Below are 14,850 nucleotides of genomic sequence, written 5' to 3'. Positions count from 1 at the left end.
GAAATGAATGCAAGGTTTTGAGGGAACTGCAGTCAACGTCAGTGAATTTTTTTGTAAAATCCTTTTCACGCATGATGCCATCGTATGAAATGCCAATTTTACAAATTTTGTTTAAATAAGTGTTTAATGAATAATTTGTGCCGTATTTTAGTGGATTGTCCTAGTTGAGAACTTGCGCGCCTTGCGCCTTCAGCGCATCGGTATTGCCAAAATCGCAGCGGAGGGTCTTTATAACACAGGATATATTGTTGAGCGCCGTCATCATATGTGGGGGGAGGAGTTGTTGACGTGAATAAAGAAAATGGCACTTTTGGGAGGCCGGTTGGTCCGACAGATTACTGTCCTGCAGAGAGTATTGCCTTCGGTGGTTAGGTCGTGCTCTACTGCATCCACATCGGACAGAGTGACCCATACTGGTCAGGTAATAATTCTTTCATTTTCAGTTTTTATCGTGAAAGATGTGCATCAGACAAATACGTGTCAAATGAACGTCACATCGATAGCGGTGAAAAGATTGGAAACCTTTGTAGTTAACACATTTAAAATAACATGGTTTTGATCATAGTAAGGTCAGGCAAAAGTTTTTTTGACATGGCTTCAAGTGTTTTATAACAAACATTATATCCAAATGTTTCTTACCTCCAGCTGACATAAGTATGGATAAAAATTGTATCAAGTCAAGTGTGCAGTGAGTGCATTTTTGGCATCTGCACTGTTATGCTTGATCAGTGCCTCAGCTATTCTTTATTTATTGTTGAATCTGATCGGGCTTTATGGCCATTATTTTGCTTATAGCAAGACCAGCCTGAGGTCAGGGTATGCATTCCTACCCCATGTTAAGAAAGAGCATTGTACATCAGTCATTATTTTTAAGGCAGAACATATTGTAATTAATCTTAAAACAGGCCATCTAAGCTCTTACCTTGGAACTTAAATAACTATTATAGGGAACATCTGAGCACAACCACATAGCAACCATGACCCAGCCCCATTTCTATGTCAACATTACTGTGTGATCACAACATTACTGTGCATAAGAACTATAAAAAATGTATGAGGCCAAGGCAACACAAATTCAATAAAATGTGTTTCTTGCATATCCAAGCAGTCTTCTGTATTGTTTGTAGATTGGTCAACATGGTGGGTAAATATGACGCTTTTGCATGGGAACAAAAAGCAAAATGAGAATATGGTGGCTAAACAAAACTTCTTAATACAGTACATATATATGGCATGGAATATGGATGCCAATGGGACACTGGGTTGAAGGGGATAGGGTGGGGGTTAGGTTAGGTTAGGTTAGGTTAGGTTAGGTTAGGTTAGGTTAGGTTAGGTTAGGTTAGGTTAGGTTAGGTTAGGTTAGGTTAGGTTAGGTTAGGTTAGGTTAGGTTAGGTTAGGTTAGGTTAGGCTGTTAGGTTAGGTTAGGTTAGGTTAGGTTAGGTTAGGTTAGGCTAGGCTAGTTTAGTTTAAGCTATATTATTGTTACCTTGGTCCCATACATTTTTATGGTTCTTGATAGGCAGAAATATTGTAATTACGCAACGGCAACACAGAAACGGGGCTGGGGAGTCGAGGAGGTTGGATGTGTTCAGCGCTCGGGGGCTCGCTACCATAAATATTAAAATTTGAAGGCAGGAGCATGAATCTACCTGTTTTAAGATTATTTATGATATGTTCTGCCTTAAGCACAATGAACGGCATACAATCATTTTTTCTAACATTAGGTAGGAATGTATACCTACATCGAGCCTGATAAGATGTATCTGAATGTTCCTCATTGGAAAGTGATCTATTGCAATGTGCATCTGGGTGTTCCTCATTGGAAATTGATCTATAAGAATATGTGTTTGGATGTTTCTCATTGGAAACGGATCTATGTATCATGCTGAACTCATCTGATTGAAACCAGTTGTGGAATCATGTGTCATCTTATTTCTATTGTGATGGTGTTACCCAGCCACCAAACATGGCACAGTCAAACCTCTGTTGCATGCATTGGACAATGCTTTGCTACAGGCATGACCACAATGGCATAGCCCTGACAGGGTAGTGTCCACCAAAAGTCCACTATCACACCCTGCTTCATCTTTTGCATTAATGACAGATCAGCTGGCTGGAAGCATGTCAGTGGAGGCTAGACCTTTAGGGTATTAGGACATGGTAGTGTGTCTGTACCATATTAGTATGATTATCACACTATTGGATTCAAGCATCTGTTTCTTAAAGCTTTCACTCTTCCATTAAAGGGATGTATTATTCAATATGATTTATGAAAGCTAGTTTTGACCAAGTATGCCCTCAGTTTTGCATCCTTGCCCTTGAACCAATTGATAAGCAGTTTTTTAAGACTTTGCTCATTGCCATTGCGAACAAAGCTTTATAAGTGTTTGTACAAATGTAATCTGTTCAGGCTCTGAGAATGAAAGATGTATACAGTGAATCAATAATTTTATGTGTTCTAGGTCTGAAGATATAGTATTGAAGAGGTGTATAATTTATTGAAATGTTATGATTTGTTGATAATAATGAAATATTGAAAAATATGGGAGAATATACATTGAACATGCTTAACAACATCAGCTGAGACTAGAAAATAAATGCTATCAACACTTTCAAAATGTTTGGTCTTTAGCGAATGCAATAATTTTAAGGTGTTCCACATCTCTTAAGGTTGCACACATTGGAAATGTCTCCAAGCTTACAGAAAACATGCCTCTGCTGTTGACAGGCATTTGAGGAGGATGACTACCGACTGGTGCGGTTCACTGAGCGCTCCAAGCAGGTGAACCCACACCCAGCTATTGATCTGATCGCTCAGGCGCCGCCCAAGGTGTGCACCCAGTCGGTGGTGTCGTGTGATGGCGGCGGCGGCGCACTCGGCCATCCCAAGGTCTACATCAACCTGGTCAGTCAGTGTGCACTGAATGGTAAATGGAGTAGTGATTGTAGTCATGGACAGTGTGATGTTACATGTGGTGCGGCCCACCAAGCAGATCCACTCAGGTGTGCGGGCAGTAAACAGAAATTTCTGCTACCAGAAATCTGGCTCTCCGGCAGCCTCCTCTCGCCCATTTGCTGTCTCCAAAGCCGTTGTCCTCCGGCGTTTTTAAGCCCGGATCCTGACATCCATCGTGCCGGGCCGACGTGCCAACTCCGAGGTGCATATGTGCTGGGTTGACCGTTGCCTTGATTTATGCTAATTGGCTGATCCTGGGCATTGGGAGGATAAACAGGCAATTGATTTCGAGTTCGGAGCACGATAGTGTGAAAGCTACCAACACCCCTGCCACGCAATGAGTCAAATACGAAAACACTGGTGAACTGAGAACAACCCTTGATCTGGCAAGATAAAACAAATCGAACGTAAGCACAGCTTAGCTATAACACTTTAACTTTGAAGTCAATTCGTGTTTACCTCCCTCATGACAATGTCTTCCACAGCACCTTGCAGTGTCCCTCTGGCCGTGGTATTTTATCTTCATTTGCGCAACGTTGTACCACGGCGTAGTTGCCACACCACGCATAGCCACAGACCCAGATGCGTGTTCCCGTGTTCCCGCCGAGCCTTCCCATCGGAGGGAACGCCGGGCGGCTGTCAGGTGGTGCTGTTTCACCCAGTCGCCGCCGTCGTCTGCTGACCATCTGCTCACCCGTCGGTCACGTGACCTGACACGCCCCTCGCCACGTGACCTGACCGGCGACCGTGTTGCGCAGGACCAGCCTGGCAACCACTCGTGCGGCTACTGCGGCCTCCGGTTCGTGAAGCCCGACCACCACTGATGTCGCCGACCCGGCCCGGCCGCTCGGACTGTGGCGTGCGAAGACGTAGCTGTTGCTGCTGTGTGTGCCTGCGATGCTGTAAATATATGACGGATAGGTGGGGTTCTGTTGCCTAAGGACATCGGTGGCCTGGTGGTCTGATCGGGTGGCTGTTTGGCTTGCTCTGCTGTGGTCTGCAGCGACCAACCAAGGGCGACGCAGGTGTACCGAGGAGTGCAGTGCATGCAAAGAATGCAGTGCACGGATGAATTGCTGCGAGGGGTGGTACGGTCGCGGGAAAGCCAACGCAGTCCGTTAATGGAAAGCAGGCGATGATGTCCCCGGGCATCAATATGCATGCAGCGTCATGCGGTTGCGAGACGCGCCAACTGAAACGCTTGCAGCAGAATCAGCCGATGGGGAGCACTCCCGGCCAAGTGTCCGGGTGGCGTCATCCTCACTCTGCACTATCTTTCGGAGGCATGACGCATGCTCGATCCCACGCGTCCGGCTCATGTCCCTCGTACGGCGACTGCGAAGCATTCGGCCGCCGAGTCACGGGCGCTGCGCGCCTGGCGTGCGCCGTGGGGTAGGCAGCGAGGGATGAGTGGGCGAGCATGATGCAACTCTGGGAGAACCTGCCGCCGGCGTACGCTGTTGGGCATCGCCGGCGTTTTGGTGCGAGCGTGGGAGGTAGCGACGAAAGCGGCAGCTCTGTGTGAGGACGGCGGCCGGGTTCCGGGCGGACGAGTACGCGTTGATAACACCCACTGGCTGCCGGAGTTACGCCGGCATCCCCGCTGTCTGCGGTCTCCTCCTCCAGATATAGCCTGGATGGAAGCAGTTATTCGGTTGCACGCAGAACACGGTGTCAACACAACTGATAGGATACACGCGACGTGTGAGCCCGCTGGGCAGAATTGCAACTCTTCATTACACCTATCCACCTTTCGTGGCGGGCGGTCTCGCCGCGTCCAACGCCACGCAGATGGCGGGAGAACACCCCCAGCAATCCCGTCTGATCTGTAGCGTGGAGAGCTCGCTCCGCTGAAGTGTCACCAGTGCATCGCGTCAGTTTCAGCTCACGACGCCATCGGTAGAGCCGTCCGGTAGTCTGCCCTAATCCTGTGGCCGGACGCGAGTCGGCGGGAGCTCCCCGCTGACTCAGCCGACTCCGCCGCGGCGCGGTGCACCATGCGTGGGCGCGGCCTAACGCCTTCTACCGCAAGGTGCTGGGTCCGCCTCCCGCCCCCTTTTAAAACCGCGAGTGAACACCGCGCTCCGCTCGTTGCAGGAGTGCCGCGTTTCCGCCGCTGGTTGATGAGTCGGTGAGAAACCCGCGGCGCATCTCGCTCCAGCCCTTTCGCAACGCCATGCGAAACCAACAAGCCAGCCACCACTGATCTATGTATTTCTGACACTCACCCGGCCGCGACGAAGAGTGACGGGCCACCTGGCCGCCACAGGCGGCCGGGGCCGCTGGCACGTGGTGGCTGACCCGCCAGCAGATCAGCGCCGGCCACGCAGAGCTGTGATTGAGTGAGGCTGCCCTGCGACAGCCAGCGTGCTGGGACGGTCGCCCCGTGTGTGTACTCGTACGCGCCGCGCCTAAACAAGTCACCAGTGATTGTCTGAACGTGAAACGGATGTAGTCCAGTGTGTACCTGAATGTCGCTAAACTATACAAGCAGCACGCTGCGCTCGGTGGATGATGAGCGCGGTGTGGTGAATGTGCTCCACCGGGAATATGATCCCGGAGGATCACATTCCACCGCAAATGTGTGGTGAATGTGATCGGCCGGGAAGGTGACTCAACTGCGCGACAATCATGTCGAGGAGCCATTTCTACCAACCAAGGTTTGTACCATGCCATGTCGCTGGAGAAGTGACAAAACAATATCACCTCGAGCCCGTAGTTGTATCTAGACTCCGAAGTACTGTGCACGAACTAACAGCTTACGATTAGCATGCCCTCTGCTATATCTATAATATATAGAAACACCACGCTCCCAATGCCAACACATGCGTGAACCAAACCTGGAGCGGAACGCAAGAGGGGAGGAACACTATGCTCAAGGCTAATGAAAGGTTAGGGAAGAGCACTCAGCTAGGGGATGGGCTCTGTCTACAGCCAAACTGCATATGTACACGATGCCGTGCGGTATGAGTCTGATGTAAACCCACCGGTGCCCCTCCCAGGAGGCGCTCAAAGAGCGGGGGGTCCCCATCCTCAGCCACAGCGCTTCAGACGGGGCCGCTGCGGTGCGGCGTCAGCAGCGGGTGGAGGCCTTCCCGCCCGAGCTGACCCCGCGGCGGGGCGGGGCGGGCGCGGCCTGCCACGCCGGCCCTGAAGACCTGACGGTCCCGCGGCGGCGGTGGCGAGACACCGAACCGCGCACGGCCGCCGGCGCGGGCGCGAGCTGCTGGCGCGGCGGCCCGGCGGGACAACACGGACAAAACACGAGCCGATACAGCGGCTCAAGCACGGCCAAAACACACGCTCAGTCTGAATACACGGCGGCGCGGCGACCGCCGACCGCGCGGGCTCCCAGCGGCGCCGCCGGCAGCGGCGCCGCGGAACCCGGGCGGCGGCGACCTCCGGCCCACAACAGCGGTATGGTTTGTCATTAGACGTTGCGCAGCGGCTGCTGCTACGGCGATGTGACGCCGCGTAGCCAGAGCGTCTCGCCGTCCTGCAGCCGGCTGGCGCGCAGCTGGTCTTCGTCGGCGGGCTCGAGCCGCGTCAGCGGGTCAGGCAGCTCCGGACCCGGCAGGTCGTCCGACATGATCCGGTCCAGGTCGGCCTGGCTGATGGCCGACTCCTTCTTGCCGCCTGCCGGACGGAGAGCGGGACCGCGGCGTGAGGCCGGCTGGCGGGCTGACTGTGGCACGAGGGCAGCGCGGGCGAACCACACACACTCCACCCATGAGGCGCGTGTTTCGCCCAGCCTGACTCGCGTCAAACCGACCGGACTGCATGAAGAGCGGGCAATGTGCAGTAGTCTCCGATCATAGCCACTCAGGTGATCAGTATAGAAAGCGCAAAGCCAACAGCGCTGCTGACCATGCGGCCAACGACACCGCATTCGATAAATACTAGAGCGGACGGTAAAGAGACCGCATCGATTTGGACTAACGACCAACAGTTCCGCTGTAAAGCCGGCTGGGCTGCCTTACATAACCACCCCAGTCTGGAGCACAGTGTGGCTTTGCTACCGCGAATAAATGATCCCATCACAAGCCGGAAAGCCCAGATTTGGCCCGAAGACTTCAACCGCAACGGTTGGGTCAGTACCTCACGAAACATGGCAACCACGTGGGTGCGCCCCATGTCAGTAAATAACGCGATTCTTCTCACGATCCTCATCACGAAACACAGCCGGTCCGCGCCACTTACTGGCATGAGTGAGGAACATCTCCTTGAGGAACGACAGCTCTTTCATCAGGGCATCCGCCTTCAGCTCCAGCAGGGTGTTCTCCTTCCTGAGCTTGCCGCACCTGGCCGGTCAGGGTCAGTGCAGGTCAAGGTCACGCCGTGCGGCGGCACGGACAATGCAGCAGAGATGTAGGCGGGGACTCATGCCCCGGCTCGAGCCGCGCCATGAACAATGACGTCGACAGGCCACAGTCGAGTCCATGTCCCCCAAGGCTGACGAGGAAGCAGCTGCCGACCAAAATTGCTCAGCTCTCTGCTCGGTCCCTGGTCTGCCACCCGTTTGAGCACCCACACTGGGAGTGGCCGAGGTCGGAACGATGTCCAACGGACCCATTTGCCGATGGTGGAAAAAGAAAGCTATTATGTCGTGCTTTCACGGAAGACCTACATACGATGTAGGTCTACTTGATCTACTTCACCTACATCGACTTGCTTCTTGCGGCCGATGCTTGGTAAAGCTGGCAACAGTGGGGAATGATGCGCAGTACCTGGTGGCGTTGCAGTGAGCCTCTGCACCTGCTGGGCGTCACCAGCACGGCCCCGATCGGAGGCAGCCGCGGGAAGGGGAGGACGGCACACACGGGGAGGACGGTGGTGAGGAACAGACAGCGCGGGGGGGGGGGAGAAGACAGCGACTCACACCCACCTGTCCACCATCTGGCTCATCTTCTGACGGCTCTTGAGTCGGCTGCGCTTGACGGCCAGGTTGTTCTTGATGCGCTGGTCCTCCAGCTCCTCGACCGAGTCGCGGCCGTCGCCGGGCGTGGCGACGCCGCCCAGCTCAGGAACCATGTCTGCCGGACGACGGGCGGGCGAGGTGAGCTCCGCGCTCCGCCGCCAGCCGGCCGGCCGCTGACACCGGCCTCGCGTCTCTCGCCCGGCGACCGGCGTGTGCCGGGGCCGGCACAAACAGCTCAGCGGTTCACAAATCGGGCGCCGCCGCCGGCCGCGCTCGCGGCGCGTGGAGCCGTGACCATGGCCGAGATTTGACGGCGCCCGGTTCGGTACCCGACATGTTTGAGAGTCACGCGATCTAAATCCCACCTGAACCCGTCTCAATCTGCTATCTCCAGGCGCAGCTGACGCAAACAAGACAAAAGGTCAGAGCAAATTATTCTGGCTGAAGTTTTGTCGGTTTTGCAGTGTTGCAGTCATGCCGTGACCGAGGCCCGGGAACGCCCGCACTTCTCAATGCCAACAAAAAATAATCTGCATGCCACAAGGACGAAGGACGAAGGTGCGTGTGAATTGAAGCTCAACCCCTGCACTTGTAGATTTATCTTATACGCACAAAGTTCCCTTTCCACTGCCACGGCGGGGCAACAGCGTCGATTATACATGACACCATAGCACAGGCATCCAAGTCAGCGCCCACTTACGTAACCAAGCCAAGGGCAACATAACAAGGCAGATCAGCCGTAGGGGCGCGGCGCACTTCCTGCTTGCACGGTGGAGCACACAAATAAACAAACGATTGTCCAACAAAACAAACAAAAATGGCACAAGCCTCACGACGTCGCTCTCGGCGCCTCTCGTACCCAGCCGCCCACTCACCGAACAAGCAAAGCCCCATGGCCAGACGCTAAGACACGCTAACGCAGCGGCGAGAAAGGGCGGGGACCGGGAGCGGTCTGGACGTGGCGGCGCCGGCAGCCAGCAGTCGCAGTCTGGCCGCCGGCCGCCACATGACCCCGAGCAGCGCGCGCCGGCCGCACAGGCCCCCCGTTGCGTCAGCGGGCGCGCAAGTGCCATCGGCTGGCGCTGCTTTCTGACGCAACGCGGCGCCCGCGCCGGCAGAAGTGGTGTGTCCCGCCCGCTGGTGACGCCGCGGACGCGCGCGCTGACGCACGCGCCGCCGGCAGCCCGGCGCCGGGGCAGCTGACTTCCGACTGGCGGCATTGTCGGAGGGTCCACCGGTCCGGCCGCCCGCATCGGCACAGGCCACCTGGTCCAGCCACAAACGTCGACGCGGGTCGAAAGGTCGACCGCCGACTTGGCCGGCTGAACAGCTGGCCTAGCCCTTTGGCCTCGGGTCCTCATTCGCGCTTCATCTCACATCCTGCTTGCGCCCCGTTTACCCGGGCCACGCTGCATGCACCGGCCATGATTGGGCCTAACTCCATCCCCTCCATCCCCGTTCAAACGCCAGCACGTAGCTCGGATAGGGGCCCTGTGAGGGCTTCGCGGAGGACGCCCAGGTGCAGTAAGTCTCGCCTCACCACTTTCCCCTCTCCCCCAACCCAAAGCCCTGAAATGGTGACCACTGGACGACGAGGCTGAATTCCAAACCAAACTGATCCAGCCGCCGACACTCGCTGTGCCAGTGCGGCCGGCCGCCAGAGCCGCAACACTAACATGCCCAGTCACCAGTGTCGGCTGCGCCGCTATTCCAGTCATCCGCGTAAGCAGTCTTCAGCTGGCTCGCGCGCCGGGTTCAGCTCAGACCAGCGGCGGGCCGCCGGCAGCTTCAGAGCAGGACTGGGCGATCGATGTGCGCGACAGACAGTGGTATATCCTGCAGATGCGTCGCCGCCGGCGGCCGCCTCGTGCCGGCCCCGCCCGGAGGCCTGCCATTGACCCGGCACCAGCGCCGTCGGCTGACTCAGCGGCGAAGGGACCCGACCAGAGGCTTGCCACTGACACGGCACCAGCGCCACCGGCTGACTCAGCGACGGAGGGACCCTGCCAGAGGCTTGCCACTGACCCGGCACCAGCGCCGCCGGCTGACTCAGCGACGGAGGGACCCTGCCAGAGGCTTGCCACTGACCCGGCACCAGCGCCGCCGGCTGACTGAACTGACAGCGGGACCCGGTCAGAGGCCCGCCGCTGACCCGGCACCAGCGCCGCCGGCTGACTCAGCGACGGAGGGAGCCGGCCAGAGACCTGCCACTGACCCGGCACCAGCGCCGCCGGCTGACTGAACTGACAGCGGGACCCGGGTGCAGGCCTGTCACTGACCCGGCACCAGCGTCGCCGGCTGACGGAACTGACAGCGGGACCCGGCCAGAGGCCTGCCGCTGACCCGGCACCAGCGCCGCCGGCTGACGGAACTGACAGCGGGACCCGGCCAGAGGCCTGCCGCTGACCCGGCACCAGCGCCGTCGGCTGACTGAACTGACAGCGGGACCCGGCCAGAGGCCTGCCGCTGACCCGGCACCAGCGTCGTCGGCTGACTGAACTGACAGCGGGACCCGGCCAGAGGCCTGCCGCTGACCCGGCACCAGCGCCGTCGGCTGACTGAACTGACAGCGGGACCCGGCCAGAGGCCTGCCGCTGACCCGGCACCAGCGTCGCCGGCTGACTCAGCGGCGGAGGGACCCGGTCAGAGGCCCGCCGCTGACCCGGCACCAGCGCCGCCGGCTGACTCAGCAGCGGAGGGACCCGTCCGCCCCCGCGCCCGGTCCAGTGGAGCAGGCCGGGCTCGCTGACCTTGAGACTGGCGGCCGCCGGCGAGCGCCTGACCTTGGTCTCGCCACCCGAGCCCCTCCACACTCCGCCGTGCTGCGCACGTCTGACCTCGCCGCTACGCCAGGAAATGATGATGCAAAGCATGCCGATGGGGCGATACAGCTGGTCCGTTTGGCTGAGAAATGTGCATTCTATCTTTTTTCCCTGACAAAAATAGAGAAAAAGTTGAAAACTGCTGAGGCTTAGACATATTTCCCTTGAATATTTGAGATAACTATACAAGCTTGGAAACAAGCGCTGTACCGGTGGGAGAGGAGGGGGGGGGGGGGGGGCACATGGTGTATGCATGCACGGCCACACCCATAAGGTGCCTCCAGACATATGAAGCAGAGGCAGTGCTCCAACTGCAGGCTAAGGAGATCAATATTACAGAACCAGACCTAATCAGCAGCTGGGCCCAAAACTGTGAGCTGGGCTGACCCAAGCTGCTTAGCATTGAAGGTTGAGTAGTGGGGTGGGGGTAGGGTAGAACTCCGTTCTAGGGCCTTGGGTAGAATGAGGGAGGCTATGGGCTCTTGACTGACATGATATGAAGATGGCAGGGGTGTAGCCAAGGGGAGGACCAAGCAGGCTGTGCCCCATCCTCTTTCCCTGAGCCAGGAGGTTTTTACACTATGCTGGTTGATTTCACAAGAATTTTGTCCAATTTCATGAGATGTTGGAGCAAATTTGACATTTGTTCTCCACTCCTGAAGGAAGCTTTGTGTCATGTGCTTAGATAATAAAGATGAGTGCAATGTTTATAAGGGACAGAAGGTGAATATGTCACAAATGTCTGCTAATGCCTCCAATCCTCCCAATGATAGGGCTAGTGGATGGCATGCTATGACATGACTTGACAGACAACTTAACATGTTTCTCCTCCGTTGGTCAAACGGAGGCACTTGTAAAGGTGCATGGGCATATGTGGGGTACATGCCCCCCCTGCTCAAAAAGTAATCAGGATAACACCTGTTACCACACAGCTAAGACCTTTCAGGAATGCACACAAGACTAAGACCCATAGCCAACTAGTCACACATTAGACAACCAATAGGTCAGTTAAGCACATGGCACCAGGTAACAAGGAGGTAACACCATACATATTCATTCCTAGATGCACCAGTTTCTTTAAATGGTTGAGGCTAAGTAAAAAAATGTTGACCTATCCAGCCCTTAAAATCCGATCTCTCGCCCAGATTTGTCCACTTGAATTTCCTCCTCCATGGTGAAATGTTTTGTTTTTAATTCCTTAAAGTTCTGTAGATTCCAACCTATTTTCCTGTGGAGGAATGACTTCCCATTTCAAGCTAATGTATGCTGCCTTTTGTGAAAAGCTTATAATTGGGTGTAATTCAAAGAAAAACACCCCAGCGAATTTTAGGAACTGATCACTGGTAACTACAGCTGTGGCTGATCCATGTTGTATAATCACAACAGCCAAAACTACGTGAAAAACACACTGGCCACTGTCAGGGAAAATTCCCAGATGTCAATAGAGTGATGCCCTGTATACCAACATTTCATAGCAAGATGATTTAGTTCTATCAGAATCTGCATGAGTCTTGACAAACTGATCTTTCCACTTCTGATAAGCAAATCATAAAATGAACATATTTCAAAACATCAAAATGTTGATCCAACATCAAATAATAATAATCTTGTCAGTCATAATGTGCTTAGCATGCATGTCAACAAGGACTGAACCACTCTTCCAGACCCTCTTGTGTCATCGACCACAGCTGAAGAGTTACATACATGTGTATGTGTAAGTTCACGCTTGATATGCACCGGGCTGAGATCATGCATGACATCTCACACTGAATCTTCCCATAATTTGACCACCTGGTAACTGGAAAGCAAGCCTGGTTGCACACACTTGACCTCACACACCACCATGTGAAGTAATTCCTATCTAGATGCCTGCACCAGTTAGCACTCCCAAACAAGATCCGATTTTGGGGTACATTTCAAGGTTTTAGGAACTCAGGAAACTTGTGCCCAAACAAATTAAAAGAGATTGTGAAAGAAGCTTGGGTAAGCACAATGAAACCCAAAGAACACAATAGGTACACCCACATTAACAATCTGTTATCCTGCCCCATATGTCCAAAGCACAGGTGTTAATTTGTATTCTTTTGTGATGGCCCCCACCCTCCAAATGCTGAGTTGCACCCCCCCCCCCTCCCAATTTTGCTTGCCCCCCCCCCCCAATGTTTTTGGCTGGAATACTACAAACAATGCAGGTGAAAGAGGACTAACAACACACAATAACACAAAGACTACCTTCTTTGATCTTTCTGCATAGTGACATCTCATACCACTTTCATAACAAAGTCATGGCTGCTCTGGACCAAGATACAAATTGCAATAGCTGAGCAGATAAACAATGCAATAAATTTCACATACCTAGTGCCATAAGAAACACAATGATTTGTGAGGCTAACATGAAAAGCCCTGGAATATGGGGATGACTTAAGTCTTTCATGGCTAACCTAGTCCCCATCCCCATAACCAAAATGTGTGCCACCTCCTATGACTGCCATAGAAGAGGATCATAGGTGCCCTAAGGTGGCCTCCAAAGGGGCACCTTCACATACTGATCAGGAGGATCAGAAGAGACCAGGCATTCCAGTGCCTGCTTCCTGGATCCAACCCTGCATGTGCTCTATACCTCTTGAATAAAAGCTATACATTATACAGATTAAAAACATATATTGTGTTCAATCAACATAATGCAGGCTAAATCTGGTGAGAAGAGATGGGGGGGGGGAAGGTTGCTGAGCCTTTGATTTGGCTCCCCCCTAAAAACTAACAAAAGTTGACAACCCTGGTTCAAAGTGAGCAGCCAGCATTTAAATCCATCTGCTCACTGTTCCTGCAAATAACTCTGTTCTTTCAAAGTATGACTTTGAGCTGATAACCACACCTGTCTGTATGCACATCACAAAATTCCCTACTTTGTGGGAAGACATCTGGACCGTGCACGACCTGCGGAGATGTGGAAAATGCTAGCTGGACAATGCATTAGTGATCAGCTGAATCTGGCTATTCATTGCTCTGGATGATCCAAATGCTCTCTCAAAATCTGTGTTTAGCTTATTCATACCCCATGGCCTGCACAGAGGTGGTTTGCATGCATCTGGCTGATTGACACCCAGTTCATATGGCATATTAAGTATGGGTGTGCTTGTACATGGCTTGGTGGGTAGTATGGTAAATGGTAATATAGCCCCACCCTCACAGTACAGACTATGTACTACCACATCTATAGAAGGGCATTTTCTAAGTGTTCACGTTTTTATATGCCTCACACTATCAGTCCCAGATCTTGAAGCCGAAGATTATGACCTTGACCTGCAACTGATACACATATGCTTGAGTGCCAAAGTCCTGGTTCATAACTTACACAGGTGATGAGCAATGAGGTATTCAATACATATAACAACAAACACAATGCCTGCAAAAAAACTTTTTTGAAAACCCACCTGCTTCCGAGCGGATGAGACGAAACCCAGAACTTCCAAAGTAGGGCAGAGCTGAAAGGCGGATCAGTAGATGGGCAATGTTCTGCTGCTGGCTCGGAAGTTTGGTTGCTGCTATCCAATCAACGCAACAGCTCGAATTCGTCCGCCCCCGCGCCAGTCACACCACTGCAAACCGTGCGGAATAGCCACCTCCATCTGCCAGGGCGACGGACTCAAGAGCTGCTCATTGCGCGTATTTCGTCATGTACCCGTGTGATGCAGGGTGCTGATGTAACATAGTACGTCAGAACTGGCCAACCAATCAAGGGAGAGCGCAGGGCACTAGGGCGGACCCCGCAGTGCAGCGGTGCTCTGGCGAGCATCCCGTGAACTAGTGGGCCCACCCGACACACGCTCGCGTTTACGTAGCGCGTGGTGTGCTGTGCACTTGCCGATGCAGATCCGGGTTGTCCCTGTCGCCAACGTGCGCCGTTCTACACACATGTGTGAGATATCAGAGAACACCTTTGTGCTAGCCAGTGAATGTGGGCGTAGTTTGACGAGCGCCGATTAGAGGCGCTCGCGTTCCCTTCCCCCTGCCCCAGGCGCCCCATTCCAGGGACGCGGCCACGGGGGCCAGGAGAGGAGGCGGTAACAAAGAGAAGACTTTGAGAGGTGCCGGTGCGAGGGCGGGCGTGCCAGTGGGACGGACTGTGAAGAGTGAGTGCCTGTGACGAGTG

General features: G+C 54.1%; 2 protein-coding genes across 3 annotated transcripts; one reads left to right on the top strand and one right to left on the bottom strand.

Annotated features, from left to right (window-relative positions):
• Nucleotides 1-186: 186 nt before the first annotated feature.
• ND-13A (NADH dehydrogenase (ubiquinone) 13 kDa A subunit) lies at nucleotides 187-3,880 on the top strand. The gene is made up of 3 exons (XM_037229503.1): nucleotides 187-421; nucleotides 2,730-2,906; nucleotides 3,716-3,880. The coding sequence occupies exons 1-3, from the start codon at nucleotides 302-304 to the stop codon at nucleotides 3,779-3,781; spliced, it is 363 nt and encodes a 120-aa protein (XP_037085398.1). The 5' UTR covers nucleotides 187-301; the 3' UTR covers nucleotides 3,782-3,880.
• A 2,429-nt stretch (nucleotides 3,881-6,309) lies between these two features.
• LOC119105817 (CCAAT/enhancer-binding protein gamma) lies at nucleotides 6,310-14,407 on the bottom strand. Of its 2 annotated transcripts, none has more exons than XM_037229335.1 (4): nucleotides 8,751-8,818; nucleotides 7,843-7,990; nucleotides 7,158-7,258; nucleotides 6,310-6,593 (listed from the first exon to the last, which is right to left on the bottom strand). In XM_037229335.1, exons 1-4 carry the CDS (start codon nucleotides 8,767-8,769, stop codon nucleotides 6,412-6,414), a joined length of 450 nt encoding a protein of 149 aa, XP_037085230.1. In that variant the 5' UTR covers nucleotides 8,770-8,818; the 3' UTR covers nucleotides 6,310-6,411. The 2 variants fall into 2 exon arrangements, with proteins under 2 accessions (XP_037085230.1, XP_037085231.1); XM_037229336.1 differs by lacking the exon at nucleotides 8,751-8,818 and adding an exon at nucleotides 14,132-14,407 and having other exon boundaries at nucleotides 6,321-6,593.
• Nucleotides 14,408-14,850: the final 443 nt, after the last annotated feature.

The sequence above is a fragment of the Pollicipes pollicipes genome, unplaced genomic scaffold, assembly GCF_011947565.3.
Source record: "Pollicipes pollicipes isolate AB1234 unplaced genomic scaffold, Ppol_2.1 Scaffold_6138;HRSCAF=7277_pilon_pilon_pilon, whole genome shotgun sequence".
Taxonomy (NCBI): domain Eukaryota; kingdom Metazoa; phylum Arthropoda; class Thecostraca; order Pollicipedomorpha; family Pollicipedidae; genus Pollicipes; species Pollicipes pollicipes.
The sequence above is the reverse complement of the archived record's forward strand: the minus strand, read 5'-3'. Positions and strand labels throughout refer to the sequence as shown.

Bases quoted from the DNA above. Each gene is read 5' to 3' on its own strand.
- ND-13A (XM_037229503.1), top strand. From the start codon at position 302: ATGGCACTTTTGGGAGGCCGGTTGGTCCGACAGATTACTGTCCTGCAG. The intron at 422-2,729 runs GTAATAATTCTT...TGCTGTTGACAG, and splicing joins GAGTGACCCATACTGGTCAG to GCATTTGAGGAGGATGACTA. The intron at 2,907-3,715 runs GTCAGTCAGTGT...CGTGTTGCGCAG, and splicing joins CCAAGGTCTACATCAACCTG to GACCAGCCTGGCAACCACTC.
- LOC119105817 (XM_037229335.1), bottom strand. The intron at 7,259-7,842 runs GTGGGTGTGAGT...CTGACCGGCCAG, and splicing joins ATGAGCCAGATGGTGGACAG to GTGCGGCAAGCTCAGGAAGG. The intron at 6,594-7,157 runs GTAAGTGGCGCG...TCCGTCCGGCAG, and splicing joins GATGTTCCTCACTCATGCCA to GCGGCAAGAAGGAGTCGGCC.